At 44.4% G+C, this 21,225-nt stretch overlaps 1 protein-coding gene across 2 annotated transcripts in view; it reads right to left on the bottom strand.

Annotated features, from left to right (window-relative positions):
• Nucleotides 1–7,135: 7,135 nt before the first annotated feature.
• Nucleotides 7,136–21,225, bottom strand: part of LOC109632065 (teashirt homolog 1-like) — a 36,769-nt gene continuing 22,679 nt past the window's right edge. For both annotated transcript variants that reach the window (XM_069537215.1, XM_069537214.1), the window contains exon 3: nt 7,136–11,972. In XM_069537215.1, the coding sequence (XP_069393316.1) occupies nt 8,434–11,972 (3,539 nt within the window). In that variant the 3' untranslated portion in view covers nt 7,136–8,433. The remainder of the gene's footprint in view (nt 11,973–21,225) is intronic.

Genomic DNA, 21,225 nt, shown 5'->3' with positions numbered 1-21,225 from the left:
CATCATTTCTGGATAGTGGGAGGAAGTGGAGATGCATCGTCCATCTTTATTTTCAGTCTATGAGCATTATGTATCTGGAAAGGGACAGGACAAGATGCAGGACAGGACACAATGGGTTCCTAGTTTCAAAACATCTTCATAGCATAAAAACACATCATAGTTCTTACAGATCATTTCCCTCATTTCTGTCTTTGCCCCTGCCTTTACTCCATTATAGCCCTCAGGGTTCCTGGCAACACACTGAGATGAACTGAAATTAATATTTCCCATCAAGCACCAGCGTCAGTACAGTAATATCAGTGGACAGGTGACCTACAGGCCTATAGGACCTCTGGATCCTCATTCATGTCTGCCATGGATGAGGCCTGTCCAGATACAGGCCCTGAGGGCCCGTACTGTACCTCACGGTCATGTCTAATCTGGTTACTGCAGCAACGGCAGGGATTAGGAGCGCGACGAGGGAGGGGCTCCTCTAACAAGACTGGTCATTATGCATAATTCATGTAAACGAGCCAGGGAAGGAGGGGGGCAGGAGCTGTTGATGGTTGCTCCTCGAAGACACACACACACACACACACACACACACACACACACACACACACACAGCAATTCACATATAAGAGTAAAAGCTAACTGTGACTGAAGTGATAGCTTATTAAAATTTTAATGTATCTACTGATGTTGTAAATTGTAAAGCACAAACACACACACTCCAGCTCCAGTATGGCCTATCTGAAATCTATAGCCATATGTGGCCTACTGCACATTTTACAGCCATACCAATTCATTGTTGTTTCTGTGTATTTACTCATTTACAAAAATGGACAAACACACTCACTCACATCTACATATTCATCCTCAAAAGCTTTATTGAGTCACTGAAGCAAAAACCATGTGCAGCTGATGAAATGTGGTGTCAGCGGGGCTTTTAGAGCACACTGCAGCTGAAGCTTGGAAAACAATCACATCCAGAGGAATGACAGAGGGTAATTTCAACAGTATTAGTCATTTTCACTCATGAACAGATGTCTTAAGGGACAAGACGGCTGTGACTCAACATGCATATCACCCAAGCCTGGATGAGCTGTGTGTGTGTGTGTGTGTGTTTGTGTGTGTGTGTGAGTGTGTGAGTGTGTGAGTGTGAGTGTGTGGGTGAGACTGGGTGTCTGCATTAGTGAATTTGAATGCACTTGTTTATGTATATGTTGCTTCTCAGTGGACATGACAAATGTGTCGCCCCTTCAGTGTGTGCTACACCAAGATGCCGCCTTCCGCCACTGAAAACCGTGCACAAACACAAACACGCACACACACACCCTGCCACCTCTTCGCCCTCGTTCTCCTTTTTCTGCCTACCCCCACCTGCATAATAACCCCCCCTCCCTCTTTTCTGTCTTCCCTGCCAGAGCGCCCATGTCCAAACCAAACACAACAGATCAACAACTCGGCATGCAGATCGTGTCACGGGATAAATTATGCGCAGCGTGTCAGCTTCATACGTGGGCTCTCGGCTGGCTGTCCGTGACATGTGTCAGGGTGCCCCTGCATCTCCGCCGTGCAACGCTAATGACGTGATGCCGGGTTAGCCTCCCATGCACCCCACCCCACCCCTTCCCCTGCCCTCAACCTCCCCAACCCTTCTACCCCTTCACCCACTCCTCCTAACCACCCCCCACCCATCACGCGACGATGAGACAGCGTGTCACCTCCAGAAGGGCGGAAGCAAGAAAAAAAACCTTAGGTTTTAAGGGAATAAAGATGGACAACAATGTCTGGTCCAGTGTGAGACTGTGGAGGCTGATGGTTGAGGGCCTTTAGATGGACTGGTCCCACCAGTGTGGAATTGTTCAAAAATTATTAAATGTCATGCAGTATCTTTAAAATCTGTTCATTTACTTGGTGAAAATTTAGTTTAGAAATACTGTTTTGCCTCCAATTTCATTTGTATCAGGACACTGGTTTAAAATTAAATTACATAAATAGTATAGGTTGTGAAATAAAAAAATTTCAGACGCGTAGAACACAACCAAAATGCCAAAGGCCAGTATCAGCAGTATATATTGGTCCGAACCTTCTACATACACAATATGACATGTAAGACCTTTTTAAAACAATTTACTGCTCCCCCTCCCATCCCCCTCTCACCTACTCTCCCTGCACAAGATGGTGCATTTTTTATTTAAGCCCTCTTTCTCTTCTTCTTTTTTTTTGTTTTTAGTCTTTGTATGCAAATCCTGTCTGATTTGTCTGAATTATGTGTGTCTGTCCGGGAGCCTCAGTGATTCGGAGTGACTGAAGACTGCACACACGGTGATTGCATCCACTGGGCCTACTCTGAGCCTTGCATAAGTAATTGAGATGTCAGTATGTGTTCTCATATTCCCACAACAAAACTGTAGGAAAACATGCACTGTTGAAGGTCATTTGAATAATTCCTTAATGGAAGGGAGGCCTTGTTTTTTCGGGATGCATGAAAAAGCAAATGTCAATGATCAAAATCAAGCAGCATCATATCTCATGGAGGCAGCACTGATTCCTGGAGCACTTCACCCTCTATCTCCCTCTCTTTCGCTCTGAAAAGATAGATAAGGGATAAGTGTCTTTGTGCATATCAAACACAACACAAGCCACTATTTCTCACGGGTCTTTTTGAAACACAAATTGGTTTTGAGATATTTTCTGTGTTGACCTCTTTGATTTGAAATAGGAAATGACAGGGACATGGTAGATCTCATATTCAAAAGAAACCCCTGAGAGGTCAATGACTGAATCATACATATACACACTGGATAATGGAAAATATGCCATTAATCTTTCATATATGAATTATTATTGTAGCTATAGACATGTCCCCAGGTGATCAGGCAAATAGAGATGGATTAGCTGCTACATAGAGAAGGTGTGCTCAGAATTTTTTTTTTACAGAAATAAAATGATCTTTTTGTGCATGGTTTATAATGTATATCTTAACAAAAGACAATGACACTAACAAATAAAGACACACAATAAAACAAACCAGTCCCATCCCCAAAATAAATGTAACAGTAAATAGCTATTGTATCTTGTTTAGTCAAACCACATCCTTCATCCACCAAGATGGAGGAAACATTTCATGCCCCTGTATGCTTTGTGTTTTGTCCGGGCTTGTGATGGATGAAGGGCCTGGCGACACACACCTGCAGTTCTCATCCACCATCACGTCGTAACTAAAGGCTTGGCAGACTGAGATGATCTCCTACATCCGTTAGCCTGCCGCTGTCAAACACTGTCACTCTCCAAAAGACAAGGCTGTCACATCAACACTCCCACCGCGAAATAAACCCACCTTGATGAAAGACTGCGGCGTGTCCATCACGAAAAGTACAAATACACTGCTACTGAAACCAGCTGGAGTCCTGCACTCCGTTGCAGTGGGGTTTCACACTGTTGTGCCTGAAATGATGTGATTATAATTGAAGTATTTTTGAAATGTAACATAGATTTCTGAAACCTATCAGCTTCATTTCTGTATGTGAATCAATAAGATTCTAGCTGATGTTAATAATGTTTTGATTAAAATAAGGGAACATCAAATTACCTGTATTGTGAATCCTATTCATAGTAATTAGAGGTTGCATAAATTGACCTACTTCTTATTTTGTTATTATATCGTAAATGCTTTCCTGCACCTTTTTTAATATATAAGTATATAAAAGCACGCTATTCATGTGGAAGAAAGAAAGAATTACATTGTACAGGATTATTTAAATGAAAATAAACACTTTAAACTTCAACTAAAGTTTTTAAAGAAAAAACTCAAAACAGGTTTTGCTTTTATTAAAATCCAATGCATTACCTGTATGAAAAAACATAGTTTATTAATTCTAGGAAACAGTTGGACAAAATGAAATTAAGAATTAAAGACCTTTAAAATCTTCTGTAATTTTGCCTGTATCGGGTCCTGATGTAATTTTAGTTACCAAACATGGTTTTGCTTTGATAACTAACTAAAAATACACGAGAACACAATTAGAGCATTGTATACCAACCTCCTTTTTGGGAGTCTGTGATAATATGCTGTCTCAAACTGAAATGTTTGAAGTCCCTCAGTGAAGTTAAAAGGAAGTAGACTAGAGGTTCTTTAAGCGAATGTTCATCAGAACCTGTTCTGGTTCTAAACAGAACCTGTTTGTTGTTGTGTGTGTAGAGAATAGAACAGTCACAGACCCTGCACATTTTAAAGCTGAGCAACATAATTGAATCAAGTCCACAAACTGACTTAAATCGACATTAAAAATAGACAGAGGCAGGTATGTTCTGCAAAACACCAACACTGATAACTTCCTGGGTGCAATTTCTCACAATGAAGCGTTTTATCAGGATCCAAACAGATTCCTCCGACTTTAGTTTCTGATCCGGCACAAAGGCTCTCAGTCATTGTTGCTTTGTTTGTTGATTCTCCGTCAGACATTGTTTGTTTTGAGGTATTTTGGAAGGGTATTAAACCATACGTCGGGAGTTGTGTGCAAAGTTGGAGGTTTTATATGCGGCGGATGAACGCCGGCATCCACAGCGGGAGCGCCGTCTTTTGTTTCATGGTTGACAATGATCTGCGTTGCCGCTATCACACGCAGACCAGGAACAACAACCACGAACAAAAGACTTGCCGGGGAACCACAGGTGTGAGTTTGTGTTGCCACTCAAGCATACATACAGTACATTCAAGGCAATAACATACTTTGAATGTGGAGAGGTAACCCCCAGAGAAAAGATCAAACATCACACGCACTGGGATCAACACGCTCTCCCTTATTTAGCTCCACTCATCTGTGACTCCTAACCACAGAGAGAGACCTTTCTATCATGTCTATCGTGTCCGACATATGACCCAAATATAAACAGCATACTTGATGCAACGCACAGTGTAAAGTGGAGAACACCTTCCACTGCAAACACCAATATGTCCCTGTTCTATCTAGGCAGAGGCAGACTCGAGTTATGGAGGTTAATACTCCCTCTCCGTGTTCCCACCAGCCCAGGTAATTTTGTTATTCCATTTGTGCCCTCTGTCTACACCCACCCCTGTCTGCTGTACATAATGGTCCCAGCCCTGAGAGGAAGCAGGCATTTACTTATACAAAACCTTGAGGAAATCCCTACCAATCCTCAGGGCTCACGTTCAGCAGCGCCCAAAACACAAAGGCTATGCAAATCTACCCAGGCTGCGTTTATCTATCCTCGGTTTCCGTTTGCTCCACGGGAACCAGCATTGTGCCGTGCGTGGCGATTATCGCATGTAATTTACATAGAATACGCACAGGAAACAGTGCACTGATCTCTAACAAAGCAGGAAAGAGTCTCTATCGGCTGAGCAGCTATCTGACGGCACAGCAAAATTACAGGTTTAGCTGTGGGGTATTAAACCTACAAGGTGTTTTTTATTTCTGCTGCGCAGGGAACACTATCTCCTCCAAATGTTGCTTGTTTATCTGCCGTGTTTGTTTTATAACCCAACTCTAGCGGCCCCTTTCTGAGGAAGCTGCATCTTCAGCAGGGTTAATCTGCCCTCTGCCTGTGTTTCCTTTGTCACTGAATCCATGTATCAACACAGCGAGGTGCAGCCAGATCGAGGAGGTGTGTAATTGCACAAAGACACTCATGCTAATATAGCCGCGCGAGTGAGTGTGTGTGACTGACTCAGCCAACACGAGACACGTTGTGAGTGTGAGGAATGGAAGTCATAACACTGCAGCATGGCTTCATCCACACAAAGGCTCGTTCTGTAAGTACTCAATCAGAAACTTGAGACATGAGGGCGAGATGAGAGATCAAATTCCTGATGCAGACGCATTACCTGCAGGGCTGCTCGAGGAAGAAAGGGTCATCTAGAGGTCATTGTTTGGATATAAAAATACATTCAGCTCTCGACTCAGCTCAACGTGAAGTCTGTGGTGTACGTTGGACAAATCGAACAGGAGAAAAAGCATCAGCTCACAGGAAGGAGAAAAAGCTGCAAACAAAGTGCAACAAAAGGCGAACCAGACTCTGACGATTAAGGAGCTGATTGATTTGTCGAAAAGGTGCAGAAATCTGTCATGCTCTGCAAGCAACTACGCACACATCCATTTCGAGGAGATGGAAACAAAGTCAGTGAAGTGGAACAGGAAAAGGCAAAGATTGTCTTCAACAGGCTGCATCTTTTTTGACTGAGTTCAAATAATCACACGCTGGCTGTGGAAATCACTGGGGTTCAGCCAGTAAAACTGTACACGCTGACGACGCTTAAGTGACGCTTCATTCGGCTTTTTTAAATACTGTATATACACACAAACCTTGTCAATTATGATTATGGCTAACTGTGTTAATAGTACGTAATTTACTCTACACATATTGTGGACTCTGATGAATTGAGCAGCCAACATCTGGCCAACAGTTGACATACTGAAATACTAAATTTTACAAGTTATAATATATTATAATTATAGCACATTAAGTTGATATAACTTATAGCATCGCTATGACAAATATCAAATCATTTTGAGTGCGACGATGTGCAGTGTATTTTCTTTTGCAGCTGAGGATAGAAAAGGAAAGCTTGCTGCTCATGTATCATCTGAATAGTTGTGTAAATTATTGGTTGGTTCAGTGTGGCCAGTCAGGAGGCTATATCAAGCAGAACAGACACCCATCTGATTTTGTTCCAAGAAGACAGGCAAAAGCACACTGCCATCATTAATACAGTACAACACTGATTCTTTCAGAACTGGCCCTCCGAAGGCCAGTCACAAGCCTAGCATGGGTTTCTCACAGTACAATAGACACCCTTACAGGCTTATCATCCCAGTCATCTTCATCATTATAATCATGGGCAGTATGATGTGGCTCAGTCATCAGTTACAAGTATGACACCAGTGACTTTTTCTTTTTCTCTTAAAATTTTGCGAACATAAAAGCAGGTCTGTTGCAAAATATGTAAAAATAGTGACACAAGACATTTTAAGTCTCACCTCTGCAATGATAAGTGCAGCCAAAGGGAAGAAAAAAGAAATCCTACAGCACAGAGTTGGGATTTGATAAGGCTGTGATTGCTTTAAGTTTTATAGACATTGAATTCGGTGCACCACCATGACAAATGAACACACAACCACAAATGTACGACTGTTAACAACTGCTTTGGGGTTTATTTTACAATTGAGAAAGAAATGAAACAAACTAATCGGTGCTAAAAAGTTTTTTTTTCTTTACAATATTGTTGATAAAACATTGAAATGTATAGTCATTGTGCATCGCTTATTTATTTTCCACACCATTTCATGCATCAAATTGGATGCAAGTATAATTAAAATCATTTCTGTAAACCAAGCCAAAGAAGCTAAATTTGTATTTTCTTTAAAAAAGGACATTTGTAGCTCTACAGCATATATCTATATACACCATCTGTTTTTATTTTTTTTAATCATTTTTGTATATAAAATGACAATATAAAAGTTAGAGAATGCACACACCTTAAGATACAAAGAATGTTGAGCAGTTTCAAATGGTAAGATATGTTTTATGGAGTACTGACAGTTCACTGCTAATCATTTACATGTAACAGACTTTTCTCTTTACAGTTGAATAAAGCGACACAATTTAGAAAGAGAAAGTTGTAACAAACCATACAACTGGAAAATTGCTATAAGGTGATATTTCACAACAAGGAAAGGTTTTTTGAGCAAACTTGCATACTGACGGCCATTCATTTTCACTGATTGACTCATAACCAAAAAAGCAGCATTTCCGTTTTTCCAAATGTTCACGTGATCTTTTTTTTCTAATACATTGGCAGGTTTATGAGCAGGCCATTCATCATCAAAAACACTGCAGTGACAAGAACCCAAAAAAATGAGAGAGGGGGGAAAATGATAATCTTTGATCTTTTAAAAATCAAACTGGTTTTGACAAATGCAAGATATTTCAAAACATGTTCTCTTTACAAATTCAAAATTCAACTGTCTAAGGTGCTACTTCAGTCTTTCAGGGTAGTCTTTCATTCTTTTGGTGTATACATTTAATTTTCATCTTCTTCATATCAAGTAATATACAGTTTTCTCTTCCAGCGATTCTCTCCACTCAAAACTTTTACCATTGAAGCAGTAGTTGTATTTTTGCCATGAAAAGATTAAAATCTTGTGTTTAACCTTGATTCACTAAAATACATGCACAGATCAGACAAATAGCATATAAATATATTACAAAATAAGTGTAAAAAAAAAGGTTGGCAAAACAAAAAAAATCAACATGAAAAGACATGGTCCAGTCAGGCAGTTATCACAACGAAAAACAATAAGACTGATTTTTTTCTGGCGGCTCAGTTTGGCCCAGTGCAGTAACTGTGAACAATGTCATTTTAGTGCAATGAAATTCTAGTCAGTTACACAGCTGTCAGTCTCTACCGTCAGCATGAGACTCCGCTTAAACCTTCTCCATCTTGTCTAGCTTCTCCAGCTTCTCCAAAGCAGTGACAAACACCAGGTGGTCCTCTGGAGACTTGCCGTGGGTCTTGCTGAGGTGCAGTTTGACTGCATGTTTGCTGACGAATGTCCGATTGCAAAGTCTGCACTGGTACACAGAGCCTGTGTCGTCCTCTGGCGTGGTCAATGCCGACAGGGGGCTGCCGAATGTCATTTTGTCTGTGATCACCTTTGAGGCAGCCTGCTGCTCCCGTAGGTGCTCAGCTGACAGCTTGGACAGGTCCTTCAAGCTGAAGCCCAGGTGAGACTCCAGGTGGTTGATGTAGGAGGAGGGAGTCCTGAACTGGGAGGCACAGTCACCACAGAGAAACACAGGCTGGCATGAGTCCATGTTCTTGAGAAACTTGGTGCCCCCAGTCCGTCTCAGCTGGTACTTGACATTAGCTAGCCAGTGGGATATGGTGGTCATGGAGAGGCCAGTGAACTTACAGATGTGGACCCTTTCCTGAGGGCCTAAGTCAGTCATGGCGTAGCGGCCCTCTGATGTCTCCCTCAGGCTGGAGGCAAACTGTGCCTGGAGGATGAGAAGGTGCTGGGGATTCCAATTGGACTGCCGCCCTTTCCTCTTCTGCACCGGAGAGAGGTCCTCTAGGGCGTCTTCGAATGCACTGCCATCAGCATCTGACTTCTCCGAAATGGAGGAGGGAGTTGAAGATTTGGGCGTCAGTCTGCCAGTGAGGTTCTTTACCATATCAGAGATGTCCATAAGAGCATTCTCTCTGAGAGGCGAGGAGACTGAGTCAGGGAGGGAAATGAGGGGTTTGTTACCATTTATACTATTGTTGGTCAAGGGCACATTGCTACTATTGTTATTATTATTATTGTTGGTGTTTGTGGCAGACTTATTTTTACTCAGGTCTATGGGCTGGTCACAGTTTTCATATAACTGATAGTGGTTGATGGGCTCAGCTGGCTTGCCCTGAGGAGGGGGGTTGAAAGCTGGCTTATCCATCATGCTGTTGCTGATTTTGTAAAGCATAGATAGCGGATCTGCAGCTGGGCTTACTGTTTTGGAGGCCTTACCCAGGTGTGTGTTCATGATTGACTGGAGTGCGCTGAGAGGGTTGATAAAAGGAATTTCTGGTGAGTGATCAGTGATGATGCCAAGACTGTTGCCGTTAGTTACTGGGGACTGACACGTCTCAGAGCCATTCTTTGAATGGTTGTTGTGGCCATCTACTAGGCTCTCTTTGGGCTCCTTCTTGCAAATGAGCTCAGAGTCTACACTGCCTGGGCTGCTACTTCGTATACCAGAGGGTTTACCTACAGAAAGGTCATTTGGAGATGCTAATTGCTCTCTTTGCTCTCTCAGTGCAGGAGAGGGGGATTTTACTAACGATGAGGGTCGGCAACGTTCCAGGCTCACCATCTTCTCCTCCTTTTCTTTCTTCACAGTGGCAGCTTTCCCTGTCACTTTCTCCACAAGCTCCTCCATGGCAGTGACATTGCTCCTGAGGGGGGTCGGGGAGGAAGGGCTCCGAGGGGAGTGGATGACTGAGTTGGGGTCACCCACCAGACCACGTAACCCACTGTTAAACATTGGCTGCATGTGGACACTCTGGACAGTTGGGGGCAGGACAGTAGTTGAGCTTTTCATGGCACCTTGCAGCTGGTAGGCTGCATGAATGCTAGGGTAGCCACCCCATGTGGGTGTCCCTGTCTGGGCTTTGCTGATGGCACTGGATACTGTATTCTCAAGTGATTTAAGAATATCTAAACCCCCTTTGGGTGCCTCCTCAAGATCTTCTTCTCTTAGATATTTATATGATGTGCCGTCAGTCTCTGATTTTTCACCTGAGTCGTCTTTTTCCTCCTTTATTTTTTTCTCCAATGACTCACTACCATCAACCTTTTCATCCTCACCTCCTTCCCTCTTTTCCTCTGAGCCTGAGGAGAGAGCAGGGGACACAGGCTGTGACTTTACAATACTGGGAACAGGGAGTCGTGTTGTGGTCGGTGGCAGTGGGATAGACTGAAACTTTTCTTCCACCACTGGATCAAAGACTAGCTGTTTGCCCTTCTTAGATGCAGAATTTGTGACCTTCAAAAAGTGACCTGTGACCATCATATGGGCAGTCAGCTGTTGCAGTGTATCATGGGAGCTCCCACACTCCATGCATTTGAGGATCTGAGCTTTACGAGCCTCAAACTGCCATGTGTAGCTCGCACCATTCTGGTAGCCATATCGGTTGTTTGGCGTAACATAAGGGTTTGGTACGGCTTTTGTGTCTTTGCCAACATCCCCAAGGGATATGCTGCCACCACCACTACCAGCATGGACAGAGTCTGGGGAGCATGGGGAAATTATAGCATCTTGGAGAGCTCGTTTTTTAGCTGAAGTGGGCAGCAGTTTAGTGGCCAAGGCTGGCACTGGTTCTTTGAGAGGCACTTTCTGGTAATGCTTGGTCTTGATCATATGAACACTGAGATCTTGCAGAGACTCAAATGAATGGCCACAGTACATGCACTTCAGCACCTTCTGAGCATCCTCTTTCCCCTCCATCTCCATCAGAGAGCGCTTGCGTGGTTTGGACCAGCGCTTTCCATGATCCTCCTCTTTGTCCTTGTTATCATCTCGATAATGGCCTGTCTCATTCATGTGAACTGTCAAACCCACCAGTGTGTCATAGGCAGCGCTGCAGTCTTTGCAGCGAAACTTGCTTGCACCCGTGAAAACAGAGCCATACAGCTTGTTGTTCTGCCGGTAGAGCTGCACTGTGCTGAAGAGGCTGGGCTCTGGTAGAAGGTGGTATGGGGTCTGCTGAAGAGTTTTGGCAAGTGCTGCCTGGTGCCAGTCATAGGCTACACCACCACCGTTACTAGCTGCACCACTGCTGCCCCCACTGCTGCTGGTTGCACTGTGGCTGCCAACAGAGCTAGCTGCTGTGCCATTAGTATTGCCACTTGCGCTGCCTGTGTGGTGGACAGTGGTGCTGGAGCTCCTACCATTGTGGTGACTGCTAACAATGTTGACCGCACTACTTTTGTTTATGGTTGTGGTTGTGGAGACAGAGGCAGTAGAGGCTGGCTCCGGAGAGGCGAGGGCACTGTTGACACTGCCTGCCGCAGCAGGCTTAGATTTCATGATGTCCATTGTGATGCTGGACCAAGAGGCATCTGAGATGAGGTTTGCATAGACGGCTTTCATCTGTGCCAGGCTATCCTGGAAAGAGAGGCCGTTGTTGGGGCGAAAGGGTAAAGCTGTGCCTTCCCTCTCCTGACCGTCTGTGGAAGAGGTGCTCTTGAAGTCCGTAAGTCGGTCGCTGGCATCACTGAGTGGAGACCCATACCCGGCATCAGGGTTTGTGCCATTGCTGAGTGGAGAGTCTCTGTAGCTCGGCGGCTGGGCTCCATCCACATCTTCCTCTTCCTCGTTGCACAGGAACTCATTGTCCTGGCCATCTAACGAGAGGCCGTCATCCTGCAGGTGCTCTTCCTCATCGTGAGGGGCTGCCTTAAGCTCGTCTTCGGGCATGTACGCTGGAGCACAGAGGGAAAGAGAAAGGAGACAAAAAGAGGAGAAAAGAAGAAAGAGAGAAAAAAAGAGGTCAGCTCAGTAAAATTAAAGATTTACAGCACACTAACAGGACCACTGTCAAAATAACATGGAATGAATACTCAGTGATAGGAAATGTAAGCTTTTATTCTCATCCAGTGAGTGTGTGTGTGTGTGTCTGTATGCATGCATGCATGAGTTAGTGTGTATTTTACACACATGTGGCTCTGAAAGCCAGTGGTGAAAAAAGCCTCCAAGGGAAAAATAAATCACTGAGCTTCTGACAGTTGTCCTTTTCCTTCCCAACTCCCTATTCCTCCACACATGCCTCATGTTCCCCAGGAAATGACTGGCTGTTTGGCCTTGTTAGCCAGCTGCATGCTTACATGTTCAACTCCCCCTTTCTCCCTCTTTTTTTTCTCTTCCCCGAGCTTTATTGCCTCTCACTCATCCAGTCCATGAAATTCAGTTTCTCACATGTTCAGGTTATGTAACTGATTGAGCAAGGGAAGAAACTAAATGCTACTCTGGAGATATCATCTTTTTCTTACCCACTCTGATAAACAAAAGGTACATTTTCTTTTAAGCTAATAAGCAGGAACTAGTAAAACAATAGTGCTAAGATTGAGAATACTAGAGTGACTGGACAGACATCTGCACTATCTACCACTGTTCTGTGATCCAAAATGGCACACTCAATGCTTAACAAGAAGACAGAAGAAAGGGAACACATGAGGTGTGCACACAGGGTGTGGGGAAAGGGAACTAAGGAAGATAGAGAGTTAACAGGTTTACCAGTAAAATGTAGAAAGACATACAGTATAAGGAAGAAGGCTAGACAGTGTGTCTGTATGTCTGTCTGTGTGTGTGTTTGAGAGTGTGTGTGTGTGTGTGTGTGTGTGTGTGTGTGCTGGGGAGGACACCGCAAGCATCAGTAAGTAGGAGAGACAGGAGGTGGTTAGGGGGAGAACAAGTGAATGAAAAGGAGACGTGGAGGAGAAAGAAAAAGTGAGCAGGAGCTGGTGGGTTTGGTGGGCGGGCAGAGGGGCTGTAAGAGAAAATGGAGAAAAGGAGAGAGAGAGATAGAGAGAGAGGGTGAGGGAGGCAGGGAGACAGGAAAGACGGCCCCCTAGTTTCTTCCTTTATCTCCTTCCTGCATGGTGAGATGTGTGTCCTAGATGCCAGTATCAGTCTCTCCTGATGAAACAGATGTGCTGTCAGCTTCAAACGGCACGCTAACCTGTCATATCATAATCTAAGTGGACATAATACCTGATATATATACACTGGCACCATTTACTGCTGCCTGAGAGGAGATGGGTGGGGGGAGGTGAGCAGCTGCACCATCAACTGTGACTGTGTGTGTGTGTGTGTGTGTGTGCCTAAGTAAGTGCCTGTTTGCGAACGCGTGTTTGCCCGCATGCTCACCTCCCCATGCCTCTGTGTGTACCTTATGCACTCTGCTCAGCTCATACATGTTTGCTCTTACAGTGCAAAGCCGAACCCTTCGACCATAATATTGCCTATAAGTCTTGAGTTTGCTGTGCACAACTGATACACTCTTCGCCAAATGAGCAACATACTCCCCTAACGCCTGACAGGATTTCAGTGAAATGAGAGCACTACAGGAGAACCTGGCTGCGCTTCAATCCCACTGACAGACTGAGACCGAGACAGTTTCTAAAACTCCTGAAAATCCCTAACACAGCAGATTAGCATTATGTGCTGTACTCTCTACAACACATCTGCAGAGTGTCTTCTGTTACAGTGCCTTCCCCCTCACTAACCCGCTTCCAGAACAGGAGGCTATCAATACGTATCAGCTATTTAATATACAAAGCAGAACGGCAGTTCCTGCAGAACGGCTATCCAATCACTAACAGTAAAAACATACAGTAGGAATTACCTATGTGAGTCGCTCATGTCAGCTGCAGCCAAAAAGTAGCTAAACCCCAATAGCTGGCGGTGCTTAATACATAAACACACACACACGCACACACACACACACACAAAGACAGCAGGAATGAGAAGCAGCAGATCAGAAATATCCCTGGGTGAGTGACAAAACACAGACTGCAGCAGGGAGGGGTTTCAACGATGAACAGGTCGCCAGGGAACCCTTTGACGATCCCTGTCAATCAATGCCTGTCCTGCCATGTTGTCATGGAAACAACAAAGAGGGAGATATCAAAAGCACACAGACAAAAGACTGGCAGACACAGACATCTGTAAAAATCACAGGCAGCAAGTGGATGCTTTTGCAAACCATAGATGCACAATATCAGTAACAAAGGTGGCTAACATTAGTCTGATTTATAAATGATCTCGCCATCTGTTTTGAGATGCTGCTTTCATTCGGACAGGATGTTCAAATCTGGAGCGTGAGGAAGTTAAAAATAATAAGAGCTGCATATTAACACTATCTGTTCTATCAGTGCAATTTGAAGATGTGTGATTCTGACTGGCGATCAGATTAACCTCCTTCTCCTGCCCTGGATGCACATATGCGGAGCAACACCAGCAGCAAGGGGCAGGCTCTGGAAGGGGTAGGGCTGGCGTGCCGTCCCTGGCGGTTTGGTTTGCCGAGTGGGTGATGGCTGTGAGCAGGGCCATCTGCACGGGCGCCAAAGCGCCTGTCACTTTTGCTCGGGGACGTGCTGCCATCAAGGAGACAGGCGGCAGCGTGGCCAGGATAGCACTGCAGACTCACTGTCAGAAGCAGCAGTGATCAAACCCGCACCAGCCACGCCAGATCACCGACTACATGAAGCAAGGAAGCAGGAATTAGCATCCAAGTGCATCCCTGATCTCCCAATACCCACACATACGGTTAATATGCCATTAATAAAAAGGAACATAAAACACGTCAAGGGTTTGTAGTAGCCCCTTTGGATGTTATCAAGAGTCCTTTTAAAAATTCAGAATGCAAATTGATTTGACATAGACACCTATCGTGCTGTAAAGCAGACGCTATCAAAGGTTTTCATGTCTACCAAATATACTTTGGGCGACAGACCCTTATTTGATTTAATATGAGAGCTTTTAAAAAGCTCAAGTGTATGTTTTGTTCTCCTCCATTTCATTTATTCTTATTCAAATGAGAATTTTAAAGTAAAGTACAGATGAAACACCCTTGATTCCAATCCGTACCTAAAAATTAGAGAATGCTGCATGTGTTATCACGGTTTTTGCATTTGCAATCTGTGACCAGTTTTGCTCCCATAACACCAGTTCTCAGGGAGCAGACAGAGCTGAGAGTGTGCAGTCCTGCTGTGCAGAACAGACAGACACTTTTCTGATGAAAAGACTGTGGTGAACGCCCTGTGTCCCGCCTCAGCACAAAACTGGGCCTCATAATGGGACAACGTGATCGACCTATGAGTACAGATCATCTCTAAAACATTCTCCCTCTCACACAGCTTGACATTGTATGACTTGATTTTTGTAAATGATACCAAACGAAATACAACCAGCGGACACGTCAGCACTTTGGCAGGGAGTAAAGTAGAAACATATCACTCCTTTTCAAAACTTTGCTATCTTTCTTTGCCCTACCCATTTTTTTTGCCTTCTCCCTTTTCTTTGCTGAGAGTCTGCTGGTTGTTAAATCAATAAAACTCTCTGTCAGGCTCACAGAGCTTCACCATTTGGCCGCTGTCAAAGCCAAACAAACCAGATAAGAAAGGCAGAAAGGCGATGAAATGAGAGAGAGAGAGGGGAAAGAAGGGGATGAAACCAGTCAGCCTCCCCTCACAGACACCTCTACCACCAGCCCATTTCTCCAACACCCCTCCTTCTATTTATTTACACACATTTCTTTATTTATTTGATGTGAGTTTGGGAAGAGGGGCAATCACGGCAGTCATTTGCGGCACTAATGTCCAATCACAGGCCCCTTCACTCATGTGATTTAGGCAGTGCAGGAGAGGGTTCGCGGCGGAGAATGGTGGGGGGGGGTGGTGGTGATTCGGGAGGGGGGATGCAGAGGCCGTTTAGGCCGGCCCCTAATAGGAAACTGGCAGTCTTATTCCTTCCCCAGATTCTGTTTGTCACCCTGCTCTCCATTACGTGCCTCTCAACCCTGATGGCTTTGGACAGGAGCTGATCAAAAAGCCATCGCTTGACCTACACACTGTGGCAGAACGAGACTCACGCCCTGCACGGGGAGAGGGGAGAGAGATGAGATACAGGAGGAGGGGGGAGGCAGAGGAGGCGTGTATGTCAGCGAATGCGCAGAGGGGAGAAAGTGCGGCGGTGAAGAGGGAGGATGGAAGAGGGAGGAGGGGGGTGATAGCTCTCGGACCGGGACAAGAGGGCTGTAAATAAAATGACATTATTATTTCCTCTGTCCCGTCATGTAGAAAAGCCAATTATGGTAATGCTGCTGCCGGCGTGTCAGAGGGAATGCTGGGATGTGCTTCCCGTGAAGCGGCTAACATGAGAGCAATGCCCTGATCAGGAACACAGGCCTCAGTTTGACAAGCGACTGTACAGATAGGGAGAAGAGAGAAAGAGGAGGAGGAACAAGAGAGAGAGAAAGAGATGCGAAGCTAACAACAAAGCTCTATGTGGGCTTTGTTTTCTTAATGGATAAATATTAAGCTATGTGGAAGAGAAAATATAAAACTCAACCCATTACAGCTGAGTTTGAAAGGGGAAAAGTCTTATATTTTAGTAGATTTAAGTTGTGGAAAAACCAACGTGCAACAAAACAAATATTCAAAGGAACAGATGTTAATGAAGGGCAGCTCTATGACATCAAAATGATTGAGAAGCTGGAACATAAGAGAAGCTATCAACCTGAAAAGTTCAGGAGTTCATGAATCATACTCTGTCACACCTCAAAATTTGACGAGATGAATTATGCAGAGAGGACGGTGAAAGAGCCGGATATTGAGGGTGAAGGCGATCATTTTCTTTGGAAACTAATTCGTTCTCATCTCATCTCAGGCTTCTCCCATGTATTCCGCTCTTAAAATTCCTCCTGTGCTTGATAGGGGGGCTCTCCTTAAAATAATTCGTCAGCTACCTTCCTCCTTTCACTCCCCTCCATCAAACCCTCTTTCTCTTTTTCTCCCACCCTTCTCCTCCTACTCATCGCCAGCCCTGCTCACATGCCCACATGGGCCCCTCCCAAGCGGAATAATGGGAGCATATGGCCTAGGCAGCACCTACAGGGCCTTAAATAACTGCTGCAGCATTCCAGCTCGCTGTACCAATTTATCTCTCGCCCCCCTCTCCACCCCATTTCAAAACACTTCGAGTCTGAGTTGAGCGGAGAAGACGGCAGCGGATGGGACATGTTGTTCTGCAGACATATAGCTACATAACGGACTGACGTAGAAAGCAGTGTGGATGTGAATAAGTGCTGCGCAAACGGGACTAAGTGTTGAAATTGTGTGTTATTGAGCGAGTCAACCACCAGGCTTCCTGGTGATCACTGGCACTGGTAGCTCCATGTAAACACGTCATGTTGAGATACAGTAGGCCAGAGGTTTTATGTAAAGTCACAGCGCTGATCTTCTAGAGAGCAGTTTATAGTGTGTTTTGCCGTGCTAGCAGCAGAGCATGTTGGATTATCTGTCATCTTCTCCTTCCAACACATTGGTCCGTATCCTGACAACTCCTGGCCAGATAAAGATGGAAGAAAATACTTCTCTCACCAAAGGGGTTAATTTTCAGTGTTTTCAACACTTAAGCTGATTTAAGATATGCACTGAACTCTGGATAATCTCCTGACATTCTCCCAAGGGGCTGTATTTGAGAAGACAAATTGCAAAGTCAGAAGCTCCGAACATTCTCTCAGGTTTCTCCAGCCAACTCACCAGTTAAAACTCTGGATAATGTTGGAAGAAGACAATGTAAGAACACAGGAGATTGTTCGCAAGATTCACTGCGAGCGGGTGGGCAGGTTGATTGGTGTTTCTAAAACGTGACGGATGCAAAACTGAAAAGAACGAAAGTAATACAAATATCGGGACGAAAAAGAAGAACCATACACATAGAAGACATTGACAAAGATGTAAACTTAGAAAGAGATTCGAGAGCTTTAATTAGTAAGGGCAGATGCCATTGTCAATGTGCTACCCCTGAAACACATCTGACAGGAGAATTGTGAGGACATTCTCCAGAGTTCATGCCAAAAACAGCTTTTGAGGAATATATTGATCAGCTTCTTGCCACAAGTTACTAGCATCAGCTGAATAGCTAAACATTTGAGGCATCCATCTAATAAGATTATTGTTCTGTAAAGCAAGGTGGTGTCAAAGGTCAGACAGGTGTCCAGTGCTAAGCTTGTAGAGGTCATGCTCTCATGTAAATATGTCAATATGTCCCACAGACAGCCTTATGTCTGACCTGTAGAGACTGATATATGGATTGATGGGTGGGGGGGGGGTTCTAAATGTTTCTGTGTAAATGATTGTGTAAAAGCAGGTGGAAAATCCATGAGGAATGTTGAGGGTTAAAACTGGCACCCCTTTTCCACTGGTCAAAAAACCCACCAACACCCAGCAACATCTGGCATTTGTCTGCAATGGAGTGGATTCAATCGGCATTCACTCCCGGGTCAAATGATTCTGCAGTGGACACAGGTTTAAATCATTTTCAGCTCCGATCTGCAGTGACGGGTGAACACGTTAGTTTGGCCAGACAGTGAGGAGTGAGAGCACCTGAGTTTTCCGTGTGTTTGTAATGCCGCACATGAGGCAACGGGGAAAAACAAAAAGGAAAACTCAGCAATCACCTTTTTAGCTGGTTTATTCACATTTAAAAAACCTGTGTATACCCACAGATTTTGGTGTATAAGAGCAAGGTTTAAGGCTTTGGGTAACAATTTGATTTAGGTTACATTTAGGGTTAGGGTTGAGGTCAGGCATTTAGTCATGGTGGTTAGGGTTAGCGTAAGGTTCTAGGGAATGCATTATTTTGGGGGTGGGTGTCCCCACGGGAATAGTGGAGCAAAAGTGTGTGTGTGTCTGTGTGTGTGCAAGTAAGAGAGAGCGAGTGTGAAAGGTGCTGCTGTTTTATTTATAGAGCGAGCGCTTTTTATACCCAACTCAAAGATCAGTTCAGAGAAGCAGCTTGTGGGCCACAGCCAAGATCACTCTCCATTACTGTTCATGCACAAAACCAAAACTCACACACACTCAGCATACACACACACACACAAGCAGGCACACACAAACTTTCTCCTTCTCTATGGCTTATAAAGCCAGGGCTGTAAGCACTATCGTCTCTGCTTTTTACACATGCATGTGGTAACAACACAGAGAGACATTTACAGTATATCCAGTTGTGTGTAAGGGTAGAGGGGGCAGGGGGTGGGAAGTGAAGTGAGGAGGTGGGGGGGGGACCCACACTGACTGACTGAGTGTGTTTCATGGAGTACAGCAGGCTTTAACATGCTGGGGGATCAATACAGTGAACCAGCGCCAATCGATTGCAATTCATCTGGCTTTTTTTTTTCTCTTTAATTTCATCCTCACCCACTCAACACTTGTGCACCAAGCTGCTGCTGCTGCTGTCCTGCGAGGCAATATATACATAAATAAACAGGCACACATATGCATACACACATGAACACACAAACACAATAAGACGCACCTGAGTGGCTGGAACGAGTGCAACCTCGCATGCGAACGTGGGTTCAATAAACCCGTATGGAATTTATTTATTTTTATTGAGCATATCAGCCCATCCTGGTCCTCTCTGCATAACAAGGCCTGTATAATTAAACCATAAATTTCAGTGCGCTCCTTTAATTACCACAGACAATGTCAGGAGGCAGCAGAGTAAACAAATGGCTTTGAAGTGAGCAAGAAAAAAAAAGGGCTTTAACACGGCAATGGAGAAGCTGTTCATTTTGGTGGGGATGTTGTTGCACTTGAAAAGGATGAAATGTTCAAAAGAGTGTATGTGCATTGGGGAGTACAGTATGTTTTTTTTCTTTTTTCCCCTACTGCCTTGTCTACGAATGCTTTTGAGGGATGCAGGTTTAGAGTGAGTAGAGCAATAATCAGGGTAAGTGTATCGCTGCAAGCATGACTATGTGCAAATATATATATTTGGATGAGCTTGGCACACTTGCGACTTCTAATAAAGTCTGTTAGGAAGTGTCTGGTTGTGTGTGTGTGTGTGTGTGTGTTTGCATTTGTTTGTTTTTTATTCTGGAACACAGTGCAGAAGGTGTGCTTGTCTTTAATTTACTGGCAGTCAGAGGTTCTTGTCCCTCTTGACCATGATTGGTGATGACTACAAAATTGTGTCTTGCAGTATATATGTACTTTAGTAAGTGTGTGTGTCTGTGTGTGTGCACGCATATGTGTGTGTGTGCTTTAGGTCAATGTCAATACACGGGCCTGCTTCCCAGCAGCTTAGCTAATTACACAAGAGCCCCGAAGGCCACTTAGAACAGGTTAGCTAATTAACAAACAGGCTGATTGCAGATTAATTGAGAGGTGTTTCTAATCTTCACCCCTAAACGCAATGACAAATGCTAAGTGGCGCTAATTAGGCCGGTATGGAACACCGAGAGTGGAGGTTGTATTTACAGTTACAGCACTTCTTATGGATGTGTGGCTTGCTGTCGTTTACAGACCTGCCAACAGGTTGAGAACATAAAACTTCTAGTGAAACTAATGGGATGCAGAAATGGGAACTCTACAGTTTCATCAGCTGCTGGTCACAGTCTAAACTGTCCTGGTGTGTATTTTTTCCAACATTATTATTATAATTTACTGGAATTACAAATATAGGGTCTTCTCAGTGTTGCTTCTTTTGGTATTTGATGATAATCACCCATTATTTGAAATCTCCCATATGTTCTCTAAACACAGCGTTAAGGAGTTTGCAGTTGACCCCTCAATGTGGGTGTGTCTGTGGGTGTGTGTGTGTGTGTGTGTGTGTGTGTGTGTGTGTGGGGGGGGGGGGGGGGGGGTTGCATTCATGTCTGCTTGAACATGAATGGCGTGCTTAGATCATGTAACCTGAGACAGCGTCAGCACAATGGGTTACAATGGATTACAACAGGGGAAATAAGCCCCCACAGTGGGGATCTGAATGAGCACCCATCTGTGGAACCATCACCTGCCAATAGTAAATAGACACCCCCTGCCCCAACGCACAAACAGAGAAACACACACACACACACACACACACACACAAACACAATCTTGCAATTTTCACAGGCACTAAAACTATTCCCCAAGGCCCGACTTCTTCAAACTTCCATCTGCC

The sequence above is a fragment of the Paralichthys olivaceus genome, chromosome 13 (assembly GCF_024713975.1).
Source record: "Paralichthys olivaceus isolate ysfri-2021 chromosome 13, ASM2471397v2, whole genome shotgun sequence".
NCBI lineage: Eukaryota > Metazoa > Chordata > Actinopteri > Pleuronectiformes > Paralichthyidae > Paralichthys > Paralichthys olivaceus.
The sequence above is the reverse complement of the archived record's forward strand: the minus strand, read 5'-3'. Positions and strand labels throughout refer to the sequence as shown.